The sequence below is a fragment of the Coregonus lavaretus genome (assembly GCF_964263955.1).
Source record: "Coregonus lavaretus genome assembly, chromosome: 25".
Lineage (NCBI taxonomy): Eukaryota > Metazoa > Chordata > Actinopteri > Salmoniformes > Salmonidae > Coregonus > Coregonus lavaretus.
The window spans coordinates 40,070,699-40,087,782 of NC_140012.1; the positions used below are offsets into that span (position 1 = coordinate 40,070,699).

The following is a 17,084-nucleotide window of genomic DNA, read 5'->3' on the forward strand; positions in this document are numbered from 1 at the left end:
ACACCAAATAATGCATGCAGAGCAGAATTAGGCCAATACCCGCTAATTATCAAAATCCAGAAAAGAGCTGTTAAATTCTATAACCACTTAAAAGGAGGCGATTCCCAAACCTTCCATAACAAAGCTATCACCTACAGAGAGATGAACTTGGAGAACAGTCCCCTAAGTAAGCTGGTCCTGGGGCTCTGTTCACAAACACAAACAGACCCCACAGAGCCCCAGGACAACAACAACAACACAATTAGACCCAACCAAATCACGAGAAAACAAAAAGAGAATTACTTGACACATTGGAAAGAAGAAACAAAAAAACAGAGCAACTAGAATGCTATTTGGCCCTAAACAGAGAGTACACAGTGGCAGAATACCTGACCACTGTGACTGACCCAAACTTAAGGAAAGCTTTGACTATGTACAGACTCAGTGAGCATAGCCTTGCTATTGAGAAAGGCCGCCGTAGGCAGACCTGGCTCTCAAGAGAAGACAGGCTATGTGCACACTGCCCACAAAATGAGGTGGAAACTGAGCTGCACTTCCAAACCTCCTGCCAAATGTATGACCATATTAGAGACACATATTTCCCTCAGATTACAGCGATCCACAAAGAATTTGAAAACAAACCCAATTTTGATAAACTCCCTTATCTACTGGGTGAAAAACCACAGTGTGCCATCACAGCTGCAAGATTTGTGACCTGTTGCCACAAAAAAAGGGCAACCAGTGAAGAACAAACATCTTTGTAAATTCAACCCATATTTATTTTCCCATTTGTACTTTAACTATTTGCACATTGTTACAACACTGTATATAGACATAATATGACATTTGAAATGTCTTTACTCTTTTGTAACTTCTGAGTGTAATGTTTATTGTTAACATTTATTGTTTATTTCACTTTTGTTTACTATCTACTTCACTTGCCTTGGCAATGTTAACATACGTTTCCCATGCCAATAAAGCCCTTAAATTGAATTGAATTGAATTGAATTGAATTAGAGAGAGAGAGAGAGAGAGAGAGAGAGAGAGAGAGAGAGAGAGAGAGAGAGAGATGGATGGATGGATGGAGAGAGTGGAGAGAGAGAGAGAGAGAGAGAGAGAGAGAGAGAGAGAGGCGGTATCTCAGGGTTTGACGTCACATACCTCAGTTTTCACATGGTATGAATGGGTGAACGGGACGAGGCTATCTCTGCCTTCTACTGTAGACGACAGCGCTATTGGAATAGCGGGTGGCACTGGAAGCAGCTTTGCACGCAATCTTCCCACTGGGTTTTATTTCTCGATATATCCGCAGTTGTTGGGGTCGAAATCGACCTGTGATTTCGATTTATTTTTTCGATACACTTGAATGTTTAGTATTTTGTATTAGCCTACCTGCAAGCAATAATAACCCAGGACCAGGTTTAGTGATTTTTTTGACAGCTGAAGGATTTTTTTTGACAGCTGAAGGAAGACGAGATGGATAAAATAGTGTCCAGACATCTCCCGGTGAATCCAAGGTTTCTACCTACGTCGAATCACTGCGTATTGAAGTCTCTACTGGAGAACCCCATGAAGCTACCCCTCCTCCAACAACATGAACAACAACATGAAGGTAAGAAATAGCCTACGTTTATTTTACTCTGTTCTATTCTATTGCTTTCTATTATTTTCTAGAATATATAATTACTTATCTCAAACTTAAATTGTCTTTATTGTTATAGAGACAATTTGTTTATTTACGTTGTTTATTTATGTATTGTATAGTTTATTTATAGGATTAGCTACTTGTATCTATGAACTCGCTTTGCTCCAGGTAAATAGCGTAAAGAATGCATTTTGAAATATACTCTAAAGGCCTATAGCCAACATTAATTTTAGAAATCATCGATCAAATTGATAATGATTTGCTTCAGTGTCCTTACCTAACGAAATACAGGCATATAGATATAGTTCATATAAAGTTACCATATACTTGTGTGCCTGTCTGTATGTGCCCAAACCAGCTCTACCAGTAGGCCTACAGTAGCTAAGTTTTCTGATATTAGTCACCTGACAACACTTGACAAATTCATTAGCTAGCAATTAACTACCACTTATTATTCCTAAATTAATGTATTTAATTATATAGCTAGCACAGTGACTATCACTATCAGTGATGTATGTTGATGCAGTGGTTTTATTGATTGAAAGTATGATACTTTGAGTGATAGGGATGTAGCAATAGATATTGCTATGAAGTAACGTTATCAAAGCAGGTATAGGGGTTCACGTCTGAATATCAGGTTTTTTGCTCCTCAAAAACCAGTTATCCAAACCAGTTAACCCTGAATATGAGCCGCTGCATACCATACATAGAGGATACTTTAGTCTCCCCAAAAAACAGATACAAGAAATAGATACTGCACATTCAATACCAGCTTACAAGCCTCACGATTGTGCAGCACATTATTTTACAGTACTGTTTCTGCTGTAATCAAATTTCTGTACCTTAAAGTAAAGCGCTACCATTGTCTGTATAGATGAGCGTAGTTTTTTCGGTGTCTTGGTACTAACTGTGGACCCCCCCCCCCCCCCAATGTCCACTTTAGGATTTGAGAAGGAGCGAGAGAAGGAGAAGAATTTGGATGAGGAGAGGAGTGCCCCACAGTCAGCCTTCCTGGGGCCCACGCTGTGGAACAAGACTCTCCCCTACGATGGAGACAACTTCCAGCTGGAGTACATGGATCTGGACGAGTTCCTGTCGGAAAACGGCCTTCCCTCTGAACTCGCCGTCTCCACCCACCACGACCAGCACCAATCACAGTCCCAGCACCAGACTTCAATCATGTCACAAGCCCTGCCCACTCCGTCGCCCTCTGTGATCGACCTTAGCAACCATGCCAGCGCTTCGACGTCGGTACACACAAGCATGGGCGCACAGAACTGTCTCCCTAGCCTCACCAGAGCAGGTGTGTAAAAAACACACACACACACACACACACACACACACACACACACACACACACACACACATCAACACACACAGGGAAAAAAGGATAAGACCCACATCCTCTGATTGTCTGTACAGTAGACATCTGAAAGACACTTCTAGCTCATATAATACAATATCAACCACAGCTCCGTAAGAATAGAGTAGGACTACTTTATTAGGTTTCTTAGAAGAGGCCTCAAACCCAGAATGGAAAAAGTGTGAAATTCAAATGTTGTGACGGCGTGACCTGTGAGTCAAATAAAATAAAATTGTATTTGTCACATGCGCCGATGTCAAAGCGACGTGTATGCGGTAGGCGAAGTCAAGAGCAGGACACCGAGGTACTGGCAGATACTTTACTGGATACAGTGCAAATCCAAAGTACAAAGGCAACCTCATACAGAGAGGAACGATACAACCCGCACACATGGGCAACTGCCGAAAAGACCAAAACAATTACGCACAATACACAATGAGAAACAGAGGGTTATAAAGGGAACACAATAAAACATAATGGGAAACAGGTGTAAACAATAAAGACCAAACAAGACAAACACCGAAACATAGATCGGCAGCAGCTAGTACTCCGGGGACGACGAACGCCGAAGCCTGCCCGAGCAAGGAGGAGGAGCAGCCTCGGCTGAATCCGTGACAGCCGAATACAACAGGTGTAGACCTTACAGTGAAATGCTTACTTACAAGCCCTTAACCGACAATGTAGTTTTAAGAAAAATAAGTGTTAAGTAAAAAATGTAAATAACAAATAATTAAAGAGCAGCAGTAAAATAACAGTAGTGAGGCTATATACAGGGGGTACCGGTACAGAGTCAATGTGCGGGGGCACAGGTTAGTCGAGGTAATTGAGGTAATAAGTACACTACCGTTCAAAAGTTTTGGGTCACTTAGAAATGTCCTTGTTTTCGAAAGAAAAGCAATTTTTTTGTCCATTAAAATAACATCAAATTGATCAGAAATACAGTGTAGACATTGTTAATGTTGTAAATGGCTATTGTAGCTCAAAACGGCTGATTTTTAATGGAATATCTACATAGGCGTACAGAGGCCCATTATCAGCAACCATCAGTCCTGTGTTCCAATGGCACGTTGTGTTGCTAATCCAAGTTTATCATTTTAAAAGGCTAATTGATAATTAGAAAACCCTTTTGCAATTATGTTAGCACAGCTGAAAACTGTTGTGTTGATTAAAGAAGCAATAAAACTGGCCTTCTTGAGACTAGTTGAGTATCTGGAGCATCAGCAATTATGGGTTCGATTACAGGCTCAAAATGGCCAGAATCAAATAACTTTCTTCTGAAACTCGTCAGTCTATTCTTGTTCTGAGATATGAAGGCTATTCCATGCAAGAAATTGCCAAGAAACTGAAGATCTCGTACAACACTGTGTACTACTCCCTTCACAGAACAGCGCAAAGAAAAAGCTCAGACTGGCCAATAAAAAGAAAAGATTAAGATGGGCAGTCTGAGAAATGGCTTTTTCTTTGCAACTCTGCCTAGAAGGTCAGCATCCCAGAGTCACCTCTTCACTATTTAATGAAGCTACCAGTTGAGGACCTGTGAGGAGCCTGTTTCTCAAACGAGACACTCTAATGTATTTGTCCTCTTGCTCAGTTGTGCACCGGCGCCTCCCACTCCTCTTTCTATTCTGGTTAGAGCCAGTTTGCCCTGTTCTGTGAAGGGAGTAGTACACAGCTGTTAAGAAGCCTTTTGGACCTAGACCTGGCACCCCGGTACCGCCTGCTGTGCGGTAGCAGAGAGAACATTCTATGACTAGGGTGGCCCTCTGGTGTAGAGGTCCTGGATGGCAGGAAGCTTGGCCCCAGTGATGTACTGGGCCGTACGCACAACCCTCTGTAGTGCCTTGCTCGGAGGCCGAGCTTTTGCCATACCAGGCGGTGATGCAACCAGTCAGGGTGCTCTCGATGGTGCAGCTGTATAACTTTTTGAGGATCTGAGGACCCATGCCAAATCTTTTCAGTCTCCTGAGGGGGAATAGGCTTTGTCGTGCCCTCTTCACGACTGTCTTGGTGTGTTTGGACCATGATAGTTGGTTGGTGATGTGGACACCAAGGAACTTGAAGCTCTCAACCTGCTCCACTACAGCCCCGTCGATGAGAATGGGGGCGTGCTCGGTCCTCTTATTTTTCCTGCAGTCCACAATCATCTCCTTTGTCTTGATCACATTGAGGGAGAGGTTGTTATCCTGGCACCACACGCCAGGTCTCTGACCTCCTCCCTATAGGCTGTCTCATCGTTGTCGGTGATCAGGCCTACCACTGTTGTGTCGTCTGCAAACATAATGATGGTGTTGGAGTCGTGCCTGGCCATGCAGTCATGGGTGAACAGGGAGTACAGGAGGGGACTGAGCACGCACCCCTGTGGGGCCCCCGTGATGAGGATCAGCGTGGCAGATGTGTTGTTACCTACCCTTACCACCTGGGGGCGGCCCATCAGGAAGTCCAGGATCCAGTTGCAGAGGGAGGTGTTTAATCCCAGGGTCCTTTTTTAGTTATGAGCTTTGAGGGCACTATGGTGTTGAACGCTGAGCTGTAGTCAATGAATAGCATTCTCACGTAGGTGTTCCTTTTGTCCAGGTGGGAAAGGGTAGTGTTGAATGCAATAGAGATTGCATCATCTGTGGATCTGTTGGGGCGGTATGCAAATTGGAGTGGGTCTAGGGTTTCTGGGATAATGGTATTGAGTGTGTGTGTTTTCCTCTGTCTATGCCCCTAACCGAAAGATTGCATGTTTGAATCCTCTAGCCGACAAGGTGAAACATCTGCCGATGTGCCCTTGAGCAAGGCACTTAACCCTAATTGTTCCAGGCTCTCCGTTGATAATGGCAGACCCTGGCTGTGACCCCACTAACTCAACTAATTAGTGTACTGTTCTGTTCATTAGTCACTAATCTGAAGCACTTCTGTTCTGATAGGCAGGTGTTAGACACTTCTGAAAAGCATAGATTGCCTTGTCTTAATTTAAGTTCAATCTTAACCCTGGAGGTCAAATCTCTCTCTGTACATCACTTCAGCTAATTAGTGTAATGTTCTGTTCAAGACTCACTCATTTGAAGTACTTCTGTTCTGAGAGGCAGCTGCTGATTAGCAGGTTCTGAGAGGCAGGTGTTGATTAGCAGGTTCTGAGAGGCAGCTGTTGATTAGCAGGTTGTGAGAGGCAGCTGTTGATTAGCAGGTGCTATACACACTCAGTTCTAATAAACATAAGTTGCCTTCTCTTGATTTGTGAAATCTTCACCTTGGGGCTGGAGGTCAAATCTTTCTGTACATCCCAGTATAGCTGAGCTGAGCTACGTATAGATCTATCTACAGTGCATTCCGAAAGTATTCAGACCCCTTCACTTTTTCCGCATTTTGTTATGTTACAGCCTTATTCTAAAATGGAGAAGAAAAAAAAAATCCCTCATCAATCTACACACAATACCCATAATGACAAAGTGAAAACAGGTTTTTACAATAAAAATGAATTTACAAAAATAAATACCTCATTTACATAAGTATTCAGACCCTTTGCTATGAGACTTGAAATTGAGCTCAGGTGCATCGTGTTTCCATTGATCATCCTTAAGATGTTTCTACAACTTGATTGGAGTCCACCTGTGGTAAATTATATTGATTGGACATGATTTGGAAAGGCACACACCTGTCTATATAAGGTCCCACAGTTGACAGTGCATGTCAGAACAAATACCATGAGGTCGATGGAATTGTCCGTAGAGCTCCGAGACAGGATTGTGTCGAGGCACAGATCTGGGGAAGGGTACCAAAAAAATGTCTGCAGCATTGAAGGTCCCCAAGAACACAGTGGCCTCCATCATTCTTAAATGGAAGAAGTTTGGAACCACCAAGACTCTTCCTAGAGCTGGCCGCCCTGAACAATCGGGGGAGAAGGGCCTTGGTCGGGGAGGTGACCAAGAACCCGATGGTCACTCTGACAGAGCTCCAGAGTTCCTCTGTGGAGATGGGAGAACCTTCCAGAAGGACAACCATCTCTGCAGCAGTAGAGTGACCAGACGGAAGCCACTCCTCAGTAAAAGGCACATGACAGCCCACTTGGAGCTTGCAAAAATGGCACCTAAAGGACTCTCAGACCATGAGAAACAAGATTCTCTGGTCTGATGAAACCAAGATTGAACTCTTTGGCCTGAATGCCTAGTGTCACATCTGGAGGAAACCTGGCACCATCCCTACGGTGAAGCATGGTGGTGGCAGCATCATGCTGTGGGGATGTTGTTCAGCAGCAGGGACTGGGAGACTAGTCAGGATCGAGGGAAAGATGAACGGAGCAAAGTACAGAGAGATCCTTGATGAAAACCTGTTCCAGAGCGCTCAGGACCTCAGACTGAGGTGAAGGTTCAACTTCCAACTGGATAACGACCCTAAGCACACAGCCAAGACAACGCAGGAGTGGCTTCGGGACAAGTCTCTGAATGTCCTTGAGTGGACCCAGCCAGAGCCCGGACTTGAACCCGATCGAACATCTCTGGAGAGACCTGAAAATAGCTGTGCAGCGACGCTCCCCATCCAACCTGACAGAGCTTGAGAGGATCTGCAGAGAAGAATGGGAGAAACTCCCCAAATACAGGTGTGCTTGTAGCGTCATACCAAATAAGACTCAAGGCTGTAATCGCTGCCAAAGGTGCTTCAACAAAGTACTGAGTAAAGGGTCTGAATACTTATGTAAATGTGATATTTGAAAAAAAATGTTGGGGGGGGTATTAATTTGCAAAACATTCTAAAAACCTGTTTTTGGTTTGTCATTATGGGGTATTGTGTAGATTGATAAGGCAAAAAAAACAATTTAATCAATTTTAGAAAAGGCTGTAACTTAACAAAATGTTGAAAAAGGCAAGGGGTCTGAATACTTTCCGAATGTACTGTATATGTCTCAGGCAGCATCAGTGTAATTAATCTCGTCCACCAGCTGTCTCTCTCTCTCTCTCTCTCTGGTATCAATTGAGCCTGGGGATGAGGTTAGTTAAGTAAGTATGTAAGCCTTGGACAAATAAGCCCAGTCCGAGCCAGAACAGCCCATAGGGGCAGGAGCCTATCTCCTGTTTCTGTAGTGTGAGGCAGCTTGATGTACAAGTACACCCCCTGGACAGGACACTAGTAAGAGTGTTCTCTTTATAACTATTATACCTCGGCTCAGGTTAGAGAAGGGCCTAGTCGTCACGTCAGGTTCAGATTGAGGTTGAGATGTCATTTGAACGCTGAAAAGGAGCAGGGCCTCTGGCACTTTCTCCCATCTCACACCAGCTGGTCTCCAGCCTCAAGCCACTCAATGCAAATATATACTTACATGCATAATGCTTATGTAAGGACAGCGGTCAGAGACCGGTGGATACAGACTTATAATATAAGTCCTGTCCACATAACCATTTTCAAAACCAATGTGCTTCTGTCCAGTAGTTGGTTCAGAGTTTATTCTGGATGGGAATTGGAGGTGGAAGAAGTTGAGGTTTCACAGACTGGCAAACTTTTAGGTTGTGTGTTAGCTTTGTGTCTTGTGCCCCCCGGTGGCCACAGTTTGTCACTACTACTGGATACATTATAATAACAATGGAACTATTTATGGTGCTATGAATAAAAATGCACTACTTTCAACTTGTCACATTGATTTTGCTCAAGTTGAACTTTTATCATGAATGTTTTGAGAATAGTGCGCCAAACCACCAACCCCCCAAAATATGTAGTGGTCATTTCTGTAATTCTATCAAATACATTTCTATAGCCTACTTCCATGTATCTAACTTCCTACTGTCCTCCTACTCCCCCTCACCAGCCCTGCCGTCCAGAAACACTCCCAGCCCCATCGACCCAGAGTCCATCCAGGTGCCAGTGAGCTATGTGCCTGACCCTGCTGACTTGGTTTTGTCCAGCGTACCTGGGCAGGATATGTTCGACCCCCGTAAACGCAAGTTCGCCCCCGAGGAGCTCAAACCACAGCCCATGTTCAAGAAGGCCCGCAAGGTGTTATTCCCCGACGACATGAAGGTGTGTGTGTGTGTCTCTGTGTGTATGTCTCTGTGTGTGTGTCTCTCTGTGTGTCTCTCTGTGTGTGTCTCTCTGTGTGTGTGTCTCTCTGTGTGTCTCTCTGTGTGTGTCTCTATGTGTGTACGTGTGTGTGTCTCTGTGTGTGTGTCACATCTACTAATCTATCAGATTGTTTAGCGCTGTGTCATCCCTGATTATGAAACGGGTATATCCGGCCATCTTCTATTATTGATGAATAGATTATTCATAGATAATAATCACAGTGGGTGTAGTAGACCATAGCATGTAGTTATTGTAGTAGACCATAGCATGTAGTTATTGTAGTAGACCATAGCATGTAGTTATTGTAGTAGACCATAGCATGTAGTAGACCACAGCATGTAGTTAGTGTAGTAGACCATAGCATGTAGTAGACCATAGCATGTAGTTATTGTAGTAGACCATAGCATGTAGTAGACCACAGCATGTAGTTAGTGTAGCAGACCATAGCGTGTAGTAGACCACCGCGTGTAGTTAGTGTAGTAGACCACAGCATGTAGTTAGTGTAGTAGACCACAGCATGTAGTTAATGTAGTAGACCATATTATGTAGTTAGTGTAGTAGACCACAGCATGTAGTTAGTGTAGTAGACCATAGCATGTAGTTAGTGTAGTAGACCATAGCATGTAGTTAGTGTAGTAGACCACAGCATGTAGTTAATGTAGTAGACCATAGCATGTAGTTAGTGTAGTAGACCACAGCATGTAGTTAGTGTAGTAGACCACAGCATGTAGTTAATGTAGTAGACCATAGCATGTAGTTAGTGTAGTAGACCACAGCATGTAGTTAGTGTAGTAGACCACAGCATGTAGTTAATGTAGTAGACCATAGCATGTAGTTAGTGTAGTAGACCAGAGCATGTAGTTAGTGTAGTAGACCATAGCATGTAGTTAGTGTAGTAGACCATAGCATGTAGTTAGTGTAGTAGACCATAGCATGTAGTTAGTTACTAGACCATAGCGTGTAGTTAGTGTAGTAGACCACAGCGTGGAGTTAGTGTAGCAGACCATATATTGTTGTTAGTGTAGTAGACCATAGCGTGTAGTTAGTGTAGTAGACCATAGCATGTAGTTAGTGTAGTAGACCACAGCGTGTAGTTAGTGTAGTAGACCACAGCGTGTAGTTAGTGTAGCAGACCACAGTGTGTAGTTAGTGTAGTAGACCACAGCATGTAGTTAATGTAGTAGACCATAGCATGTAGTTAGTGTAGTAGACCATAGCATGTAGTTAGTGTAGTAGACCATAGCATGTAGTTAGTGTAGTAGACCATAGCATGTAGTTAGTGTAGTAGACCATAGCATGTAGTTAGTGTAGTAGACCATAGCATGTAGTTAGTTACTAGACCATAGCGTGTAGTTAGTGTAGTAGACCACAGCGTGGAGTTAGTGTAGCAGACCATATATTGTTGTTAGTGTAGTAGACCATAGCGTGTAGTTAGTGTAGTAGACCATAGCGTGTAGTTAGTGTAGTAGACCATAGCATGTAGTTAGTTAGTAGACCACAGCGTGTAGTTAGTGTAGCAGACCACAGTGTGTAGTTAGTGTAGCAGACAATAGCATGTAGTTAGTGTAGTAGACCATAGCGTGTAGTTAGTGTAGTAGACCATAGCGTGTAGTTAGTGTAGTAGACCATAGCATGTAGTTAGTGTAGTAGACCACAGCGTGGAGTTAGTGTAGCAGACCATATATTGTTGTTAGTGTAGTAGACCATAGCGTGTAGTTAGTGTAGTAGACCATAGCGTGTAGTTAGTGTAGTAGACCATAGCATGTAGTTAGTTAGTAGACCACAGCGTGTAGTTAGTGTAGCAGACCACAGTGTGTAGTTAGTGTAGCAGACAATAGTATGTAGTTAGTGTAGTAGACCACAGCGTGTAGTTAGTGTAGTAGACCATAGCATGTAGTTAGTGTAGTAGACCATAGCATGTAGTTAGTGTAGTAGACCACAGCGTGTAGTTAGTGTAGTTAGTGTAGTAGACCACATCGTGTAGTTAGTGTAGCAGACCACAGCGTGTAGTTAGTGTAGCAGACAATAGCATGTAGTTAGTGTAGTAGACCACAGCGTGTAGTTAGTGTAGTAGACCATAGCATGTAGTTAGTGTAGTAGACCATAGCATGTAGTTAGTGTAGTAGACCATATATTGTTGTTAGTGTAGTAGACCACAGCGTGGAGTTAGTGTAGCAGACCATATATTGTTGTTAGTGTAGTAGACCATAGCGTGTAGTAGACCACAGCGTGTAGTTAGTGTAGTTAGTGTAGTAGACCACAGCGTGTAGTTAGTGTAGCAGACCACAGCGTGTAGTTAGTTTAGCAGACAATAGCATGTAGTTAGTGTAGTAGACCACAGCGTGTAGTTAGTGTAGTAGACCATAGCATGTAGTTAGTGTAGTAGACCACAGCGTGTAGTTAGTGTAGTTAGTGTAGTAGACCACAGCGTGTAGTTAGTGTAGCAGACAATAGCATGTAGTTAGTGTAGTAGACCATAGCATGTAGTTAGTGTAGTAGACCATAGCATGTAGTTAGTGTAGTAGACCACCGCGTGTAGTTAGTGTAGTAGACCATAGCATGTAGTTAGTGTAGTAGACCATAGCATGTAGTTAGTGTAGTAGACCATATATTGTTAGTGTAGTAGACCATAGCGTGTAGTTAGTGTAGTAGACCACAGCGTGTAGTTAGTGTAGTAGACCATAGCGTGTAGTTAGTGTAGTAGACCACAGCGTGTAGTTAATGTAGTAGACCATAGCATGTAGTTAGTTTAGTAGACCATATTATGTAGTTAGTGTAGTAGACCATAGCATGTAGTTAGTGTAGTAGACCATAGCATGTAGTTAGTGTAGTAGACCATAGCAAGTAGTTAGTGTAGTAGACCATAGCATGTAGTTAGTTAGTAGACCATAGCATGTACTTAGTTAGTAGACCATAGCATGTACTTAGTTAGTAGACCATAGCGTGTAGTTAGTTTAATAGACCATAGCATGTAGTTAGTGGGGTAGACCATAGCATGTAGTTAGTGTAGTAGACCATAGCGTGTAGTTAGTTAGTAGACCATAGCATGTAGTTAGTGTAGTAGACCATAGCGTGTAGTTAGTGTAGTAGACCATAGCATGTAGTTCGTGTAGTAGACCATAGCGTGTAGTAGACCACCGCGTGTAGTTAGTGTAGTAGACCACAGTGTGTAGTTAGTGTAGTAGACCACAGCATGTAGTTAGTGTAGTAGACCACAGCATGTAGTTAGTGTAGTAGACCATAGCATGTAGTTAGTGTAGTAGACCATAGCATGTAGTTAGTGTAGTAGACCATAGCATGTAGTTAGTTACTAGACCATAGCGTGTAGTTAGTGTAGTAGACCACAGCGTGTAGTTAGTGTAGCAGACCATATATTGTTGTTAGTGTAGTAGACCATAGCGTGTAGTTAGTGTAGTAGACCACAGCGTGTAGTTAGTGTAGTAGACCACATCGTGTAGTTAGTGTAGTAGATCATAGCGTGTAGTTTGTGTAGTAGACCACAGCGTGTAGTTAGTGTAGTTAGTGTAGTAGACCACAGCGTGTAGTTAGTGTAGCAGACCACAGCGTGTAGTTAGTGTAGCAGACAATAGTATGTAGTTAGTGTAGTAGACCACAGCGTGTAGTTAGTGTAGTAGACCACAGCGTGTAGTTAGTGTAGTAGACCATAGCATGTAGTTAGTAGAGTAGACCATAGCGTGTAGTTAGTGTAGTGGACCATAGCGTGTAGTTAGTGTAGTGGACCATAGCATGTAGTTAGTGTAGTAGACCATAGCATGTAGTTAGTGTAGTGAACCATAGCATGTAGTTAGTGTAGTAGACCATAGCATGTAGTTAGTGTAGTGGACCATAGCATGTAGTTAGTTTAGTAGACCATAGCATGTAGTTAGTGTAGTAGACCATAGCATGTAGTTAGTGTAGTAGACCATAGCATGTAGTTAGTGTAGTGGACCATAGCATGTAGTTAGTTTAGTAGACCATAGCATGTAGTTAGTGTAGTAGACCATAGCATGTAGTTAGTGTAGTAGACCATAGCATGTCGTTAGTTAGTAGACCGTAGCGTGTAGTTAGTGTAGTAGACCATAGCATGTAGTTAGTGTAGTAGACCATATATTGTTGTTAGTGTAGTAGACCATAGCGTGTAGTTAGTGTAGTAGACCACAGCGTGTAGTTAGTGTAGTAGACCACAGCGTGTAGTTAGTGTAGTAGACCACAGCGTGTAGTTAGTGTAGCAGACCACAGTGTGTAGTTAGTGTAGTAGACCACAGCGTGTAGTTAGTGTAGTAGACCACAGTGTGTAGTTAGTGTAGTAGACCATAGCATGTAGTTAGTGTAGTAGACCACAGTGTGTAGTTAGTGTAGTAGACCACAGTGTGTAGTTAGTGTAGTAGACCACAGCGTGTAGTTAGTGTAGCAGACCACAGCGTGTAGTAAGTGTAGTAGACCATAGCGTGTAGTTAATGTAGTAGACCATAGCATGTAGTTAGTTTAGTAGACCATAGCGTGTAGTTAGTGTAGTGGACCATAGTGTGTAGTTAGTGTAGTAGACCATAGCATGTAGTTAGTGTAGTAGACCATAGCATGTAGTTAATGTAGTAGACCATATTATGTATTTAGGGTAGTAGACCATAGCATGTAGTTAGTGTAGTAGACCATAGCATGTAGTTAGTGTAGTAGACCATAGCATGTAGTTAGTGTAGTAGACCATAGCGTGTAGTTAGTGTAGTAGACCATAGCATGTAGTTAGTGTAGTAGACCATAGCATGTAGTTAGTGTAGTAGACCATAGCATGTAGTTAGTGTAGTAGACCATAGCATGTAGTTAGTTAGTAGACCATAGCATGTACTTAGTTAGTAAACCATAACATGTAGTTAGTTAGTAGACCATAGCGTGTAGTTAGTTTAATAGACCATAGCATGTAGTTAGTGGGGTAGACCATAGCATGTAGTTAGTGTAGTAGACCATAGCGTGTAGTTAGTTAGTAGACCATAGCATGTAGTTAGTGTAGTAGACCATAGCGTATAGTTAGTGTAGTAGACCATAGCATGTAGTTAGTGTAGTAGACCATAGCGTGTAGTTAGTGTAGTAGACCATAGCGTGTAGTTAGTGTAGTAGACCATAGCATGTAGTTAGTGTAGTAGACCATAGCATGTAGTTAGTGTAGTAGACCATAGCATGTAGTTAGTGTAGTAGACAATAGCATGTAGTTAGTGTAGTAGACCATAGCATGTAGTTAGTTAGTAGACCACAGCATGTAGTTAGTGTAGTAGACCATAGCATGTACTTAGTTAGTAAACCATAACGTGTAGTTAGTTAGTAGACCATAGCGTGTAGTTAGTTTAATAGACCATAGCATGTAGTTAGTGGGGTAGACCATAGCATGTAGTTAGTGTAGTAGACCATAGCGTGTAGTTAGTTAGTAGACCATAGCATGTAGTTAGTGTAGTAGACCATAGCGTGTAGTTAGTAAAGTAGACCACAGCGTGTAGTTAGTGTAGCAGACCATATATTGTTGTTAGTGTAGTAGACCATAGCGTGTAGTAGACTACAGCGTGTAGTTAGTTTAGTAGACCACAGCGTTTAGTTAGTGTAGTAGATCATAGCGTGTAGTTAGTGTAGTAGACCACAGCGTGTAGTTAGTGTAGTTAGTGTAGTAGACCACAGCGTGTAGTTAGTGTAGCAGACCACAGCGTGTAGTTAGTGTAGCAGACAATAGCATGTAGTTAGTGTAGTAGACCACAGCGTGTAGTTAGTGTAGTAGACCACAGCGTGTAGTTAGTGTAGTAGACCATAGCATGTAGTTAGTAGAGTAGACCATAGCGTGTAGTTAGTGTAGTGGACCATAGCGTGTAGTTAGTGTAGTAGACCATAGCATGTAGTTAGTGTAGTAGACCATAGCATGTAGTTAGTGTAGTGAACCATAGCATGTAGTTAGTGTAGTAGACCATAGCATGTAGTTAGTGTAGTGGACCATAGCATGTAGTTAGTTTAGTAGACCATAGCATGTAGTTAGTGTAGTAGACCATAGCATGTAGTTAGTGTAGTAGACCATAGCATGTCGTTAGTTAGTAGACCGTAGCGTGTAGTTAGTGTAGTAGACCATAGCATGTAGTTAGTGTAGTAGACCATATATTGTTGTTAGTGTAGTAGACCATAGCGTGTAGTTAGTGTAGTAGACCACAGCGTGTAGTTAGTGTAGTAGACCACAGCGTGTAGTTAGTGTAGTAGACCACAGCGTGTAGTTAGTGTAGCAGACCACAGCGTGTAGTTAGTGTAGCAGCCCACAGCGTGTAGTTAGTGTAGCAGACCATAGCATGTAGTTAGTGTAGTAGACCACAGTGTGTAGTTAGTGTAGTAGACCACAGTGTGTAGTTAGTGTAGTAGACCACAGCGTGTAGTTAGTGTAGCAGACCACAGCGTGTAGTAATTGTAGTAGACCATAGCGTGTAGTTAATGTAGTAGACCATAGCATGTAGTTAGTTTAGTAGACCATAGCGTGTAGTTAGTGTAGTGGACCATAGTGTGTAGTTAGTGTAGTAGACCATAGCATGTAGTTAGTGTAGTAGACCATAGCATGTAGTTAATGTAGTAGACCATATTATGTAGTTAGTGTAGTAGACCATAGCATGTAGTTAGTGTAGTAGACCATAGCATGTAGTTAGTGTAGTAGACCATAGCATGTAGTTAATGTAGTAGACCATATTATGTAGTTAGTGTAGTAGACCATAGCATGTAGTTAGTGTAGTAGACCATAGCATGTAGTTAGTGTAGTAGACCATAGCATGTAGTTAGTGTAGTAGACCATAGCATGTAGTTAGTGTAGTAGACCATAGCGTGTAGTTAGTGTAGTAGACCATAGCATGTAGTTAGTGTAGTAGACCATAGCATGTAGTTAATGTAGTAGACCATATTATGTAGTTAGTGTAGTAGACCATAGCATGTAGTTAGTGTAGTAGACCATAGCATGTAGTTAGTGTAGTAGACCATAGCATGTAGTTAGTGTAGTAGACCATAGCATGTAGTTAGTTAGTAGACCATAGCATGTACTTAGTTAGTAAACCATAACATGTAGGTAGTTAGTAGACCATAGCGTGTAGTTAGTTTAATAGACCATAGCATGTAGTTAGTGGGGTAGACCATAGCATGTAGTTAGTGTAGTAGACCATAGCATGTAGTTAGTTAGTAGACCATAGCATGTAGTTAGTGTAGTAGACCATAGCGTATAGTTAGTGTAGTAGACCATAGCATGTAGTTAGTGTAGTAGACCATAGCGTGTAGTTAGTGTAGTAGACCATAGCGTGTAGTTAGTAGACCATAGCGTGTAGTTAGTGTAATAGACCCTAGCATGTAGTTAGTGTAGTAGACCATAGCATGTAGTTAGTTAGTAGACCATAGCATGTAGTTAGTGTAGTAGACTATATATTGTAGTTAGTGTAGTAGACCATAGCATGTAGTTAGTTAGTAGACCATAGTGTGTAGTTAGTGTAGTAGACCATAGCATGTAGTTAGTGTAGTAGACCATAGTGTGTAGTTAGTGTAGTAGACCGTAGCATATAGTTAGTGTAGTAGACCATAGCGTGTAGTAGACCGTAGCATGTAGTTAGTGTAGTAGACCATAGCATGTAGTTAGTGTAGTAGACCATAGCATGTAGTTAGTGTAGTGAACCATAGCATGTAGTTAGTGTAGTAGACCATAGCATGTAGTTAGTGTAGTGGACCATAGCATGTAGTTAGTTTAGTAGACCATAGCATGTAGTTAGTGTAGTAGACCATAGCATGTAGTTAGTGTAGTAGACCATAGCATGTCGTTAGTTAGTAGACCGTAGCGTGTAGTTAGTGTAGTAGACCATAGCATGTAGTTAGTGTAGTAGACCATATATTGTTGTTAGTGTAGTAGACCATAGCGTGTAGTTAGTGTAGTAGACCACAGCGTGTAGTTAGTGTAGTAGACCACAGCGTGTAGTTAGTGTAGTAGACCACAGCGTGTAGTTAGTGTAGCAGACCACAGCGTGTAGTTAGTGTAGCAGCCCACAGCGTGTAGTTAGTGTAGCAGACCATAGCATG

The 17,084-nt window shown here is 42.3% G+C and overlaps 1 protein-coding gene across 1 annotated transcript in view; it reads left to right on the forward strand.

The window, feature by feature from the left end:
• The first annotated feature begins 1,181 nt into the window (after positions 1-1,181).
• LOC311100867 (hepatic leukemia factor-like) overlaps positions 1,182-17,084 on the forward strand; it is a 20,949-nt gene continuing 5,046 nt past the window's right edge. The window contains exons 1-3 of the mRNA XM_084141864.1: positions 1,182-1,591; positions 2,568-2,927; positions 8,770-8,981. Of these exons, the coding sequence (XP_083997990.1) occupies positions 1,456-1,591; positions 2,568-2,927; positions 8,770-8,981 (708 nt within the window). The 5' untranslated portion in view covers positions 1,182-1,455. The remainder of the gene's footprint in view (positions 1,592-2,567; positions 2,928-8,769; positions 8,982-17,084) is intronic.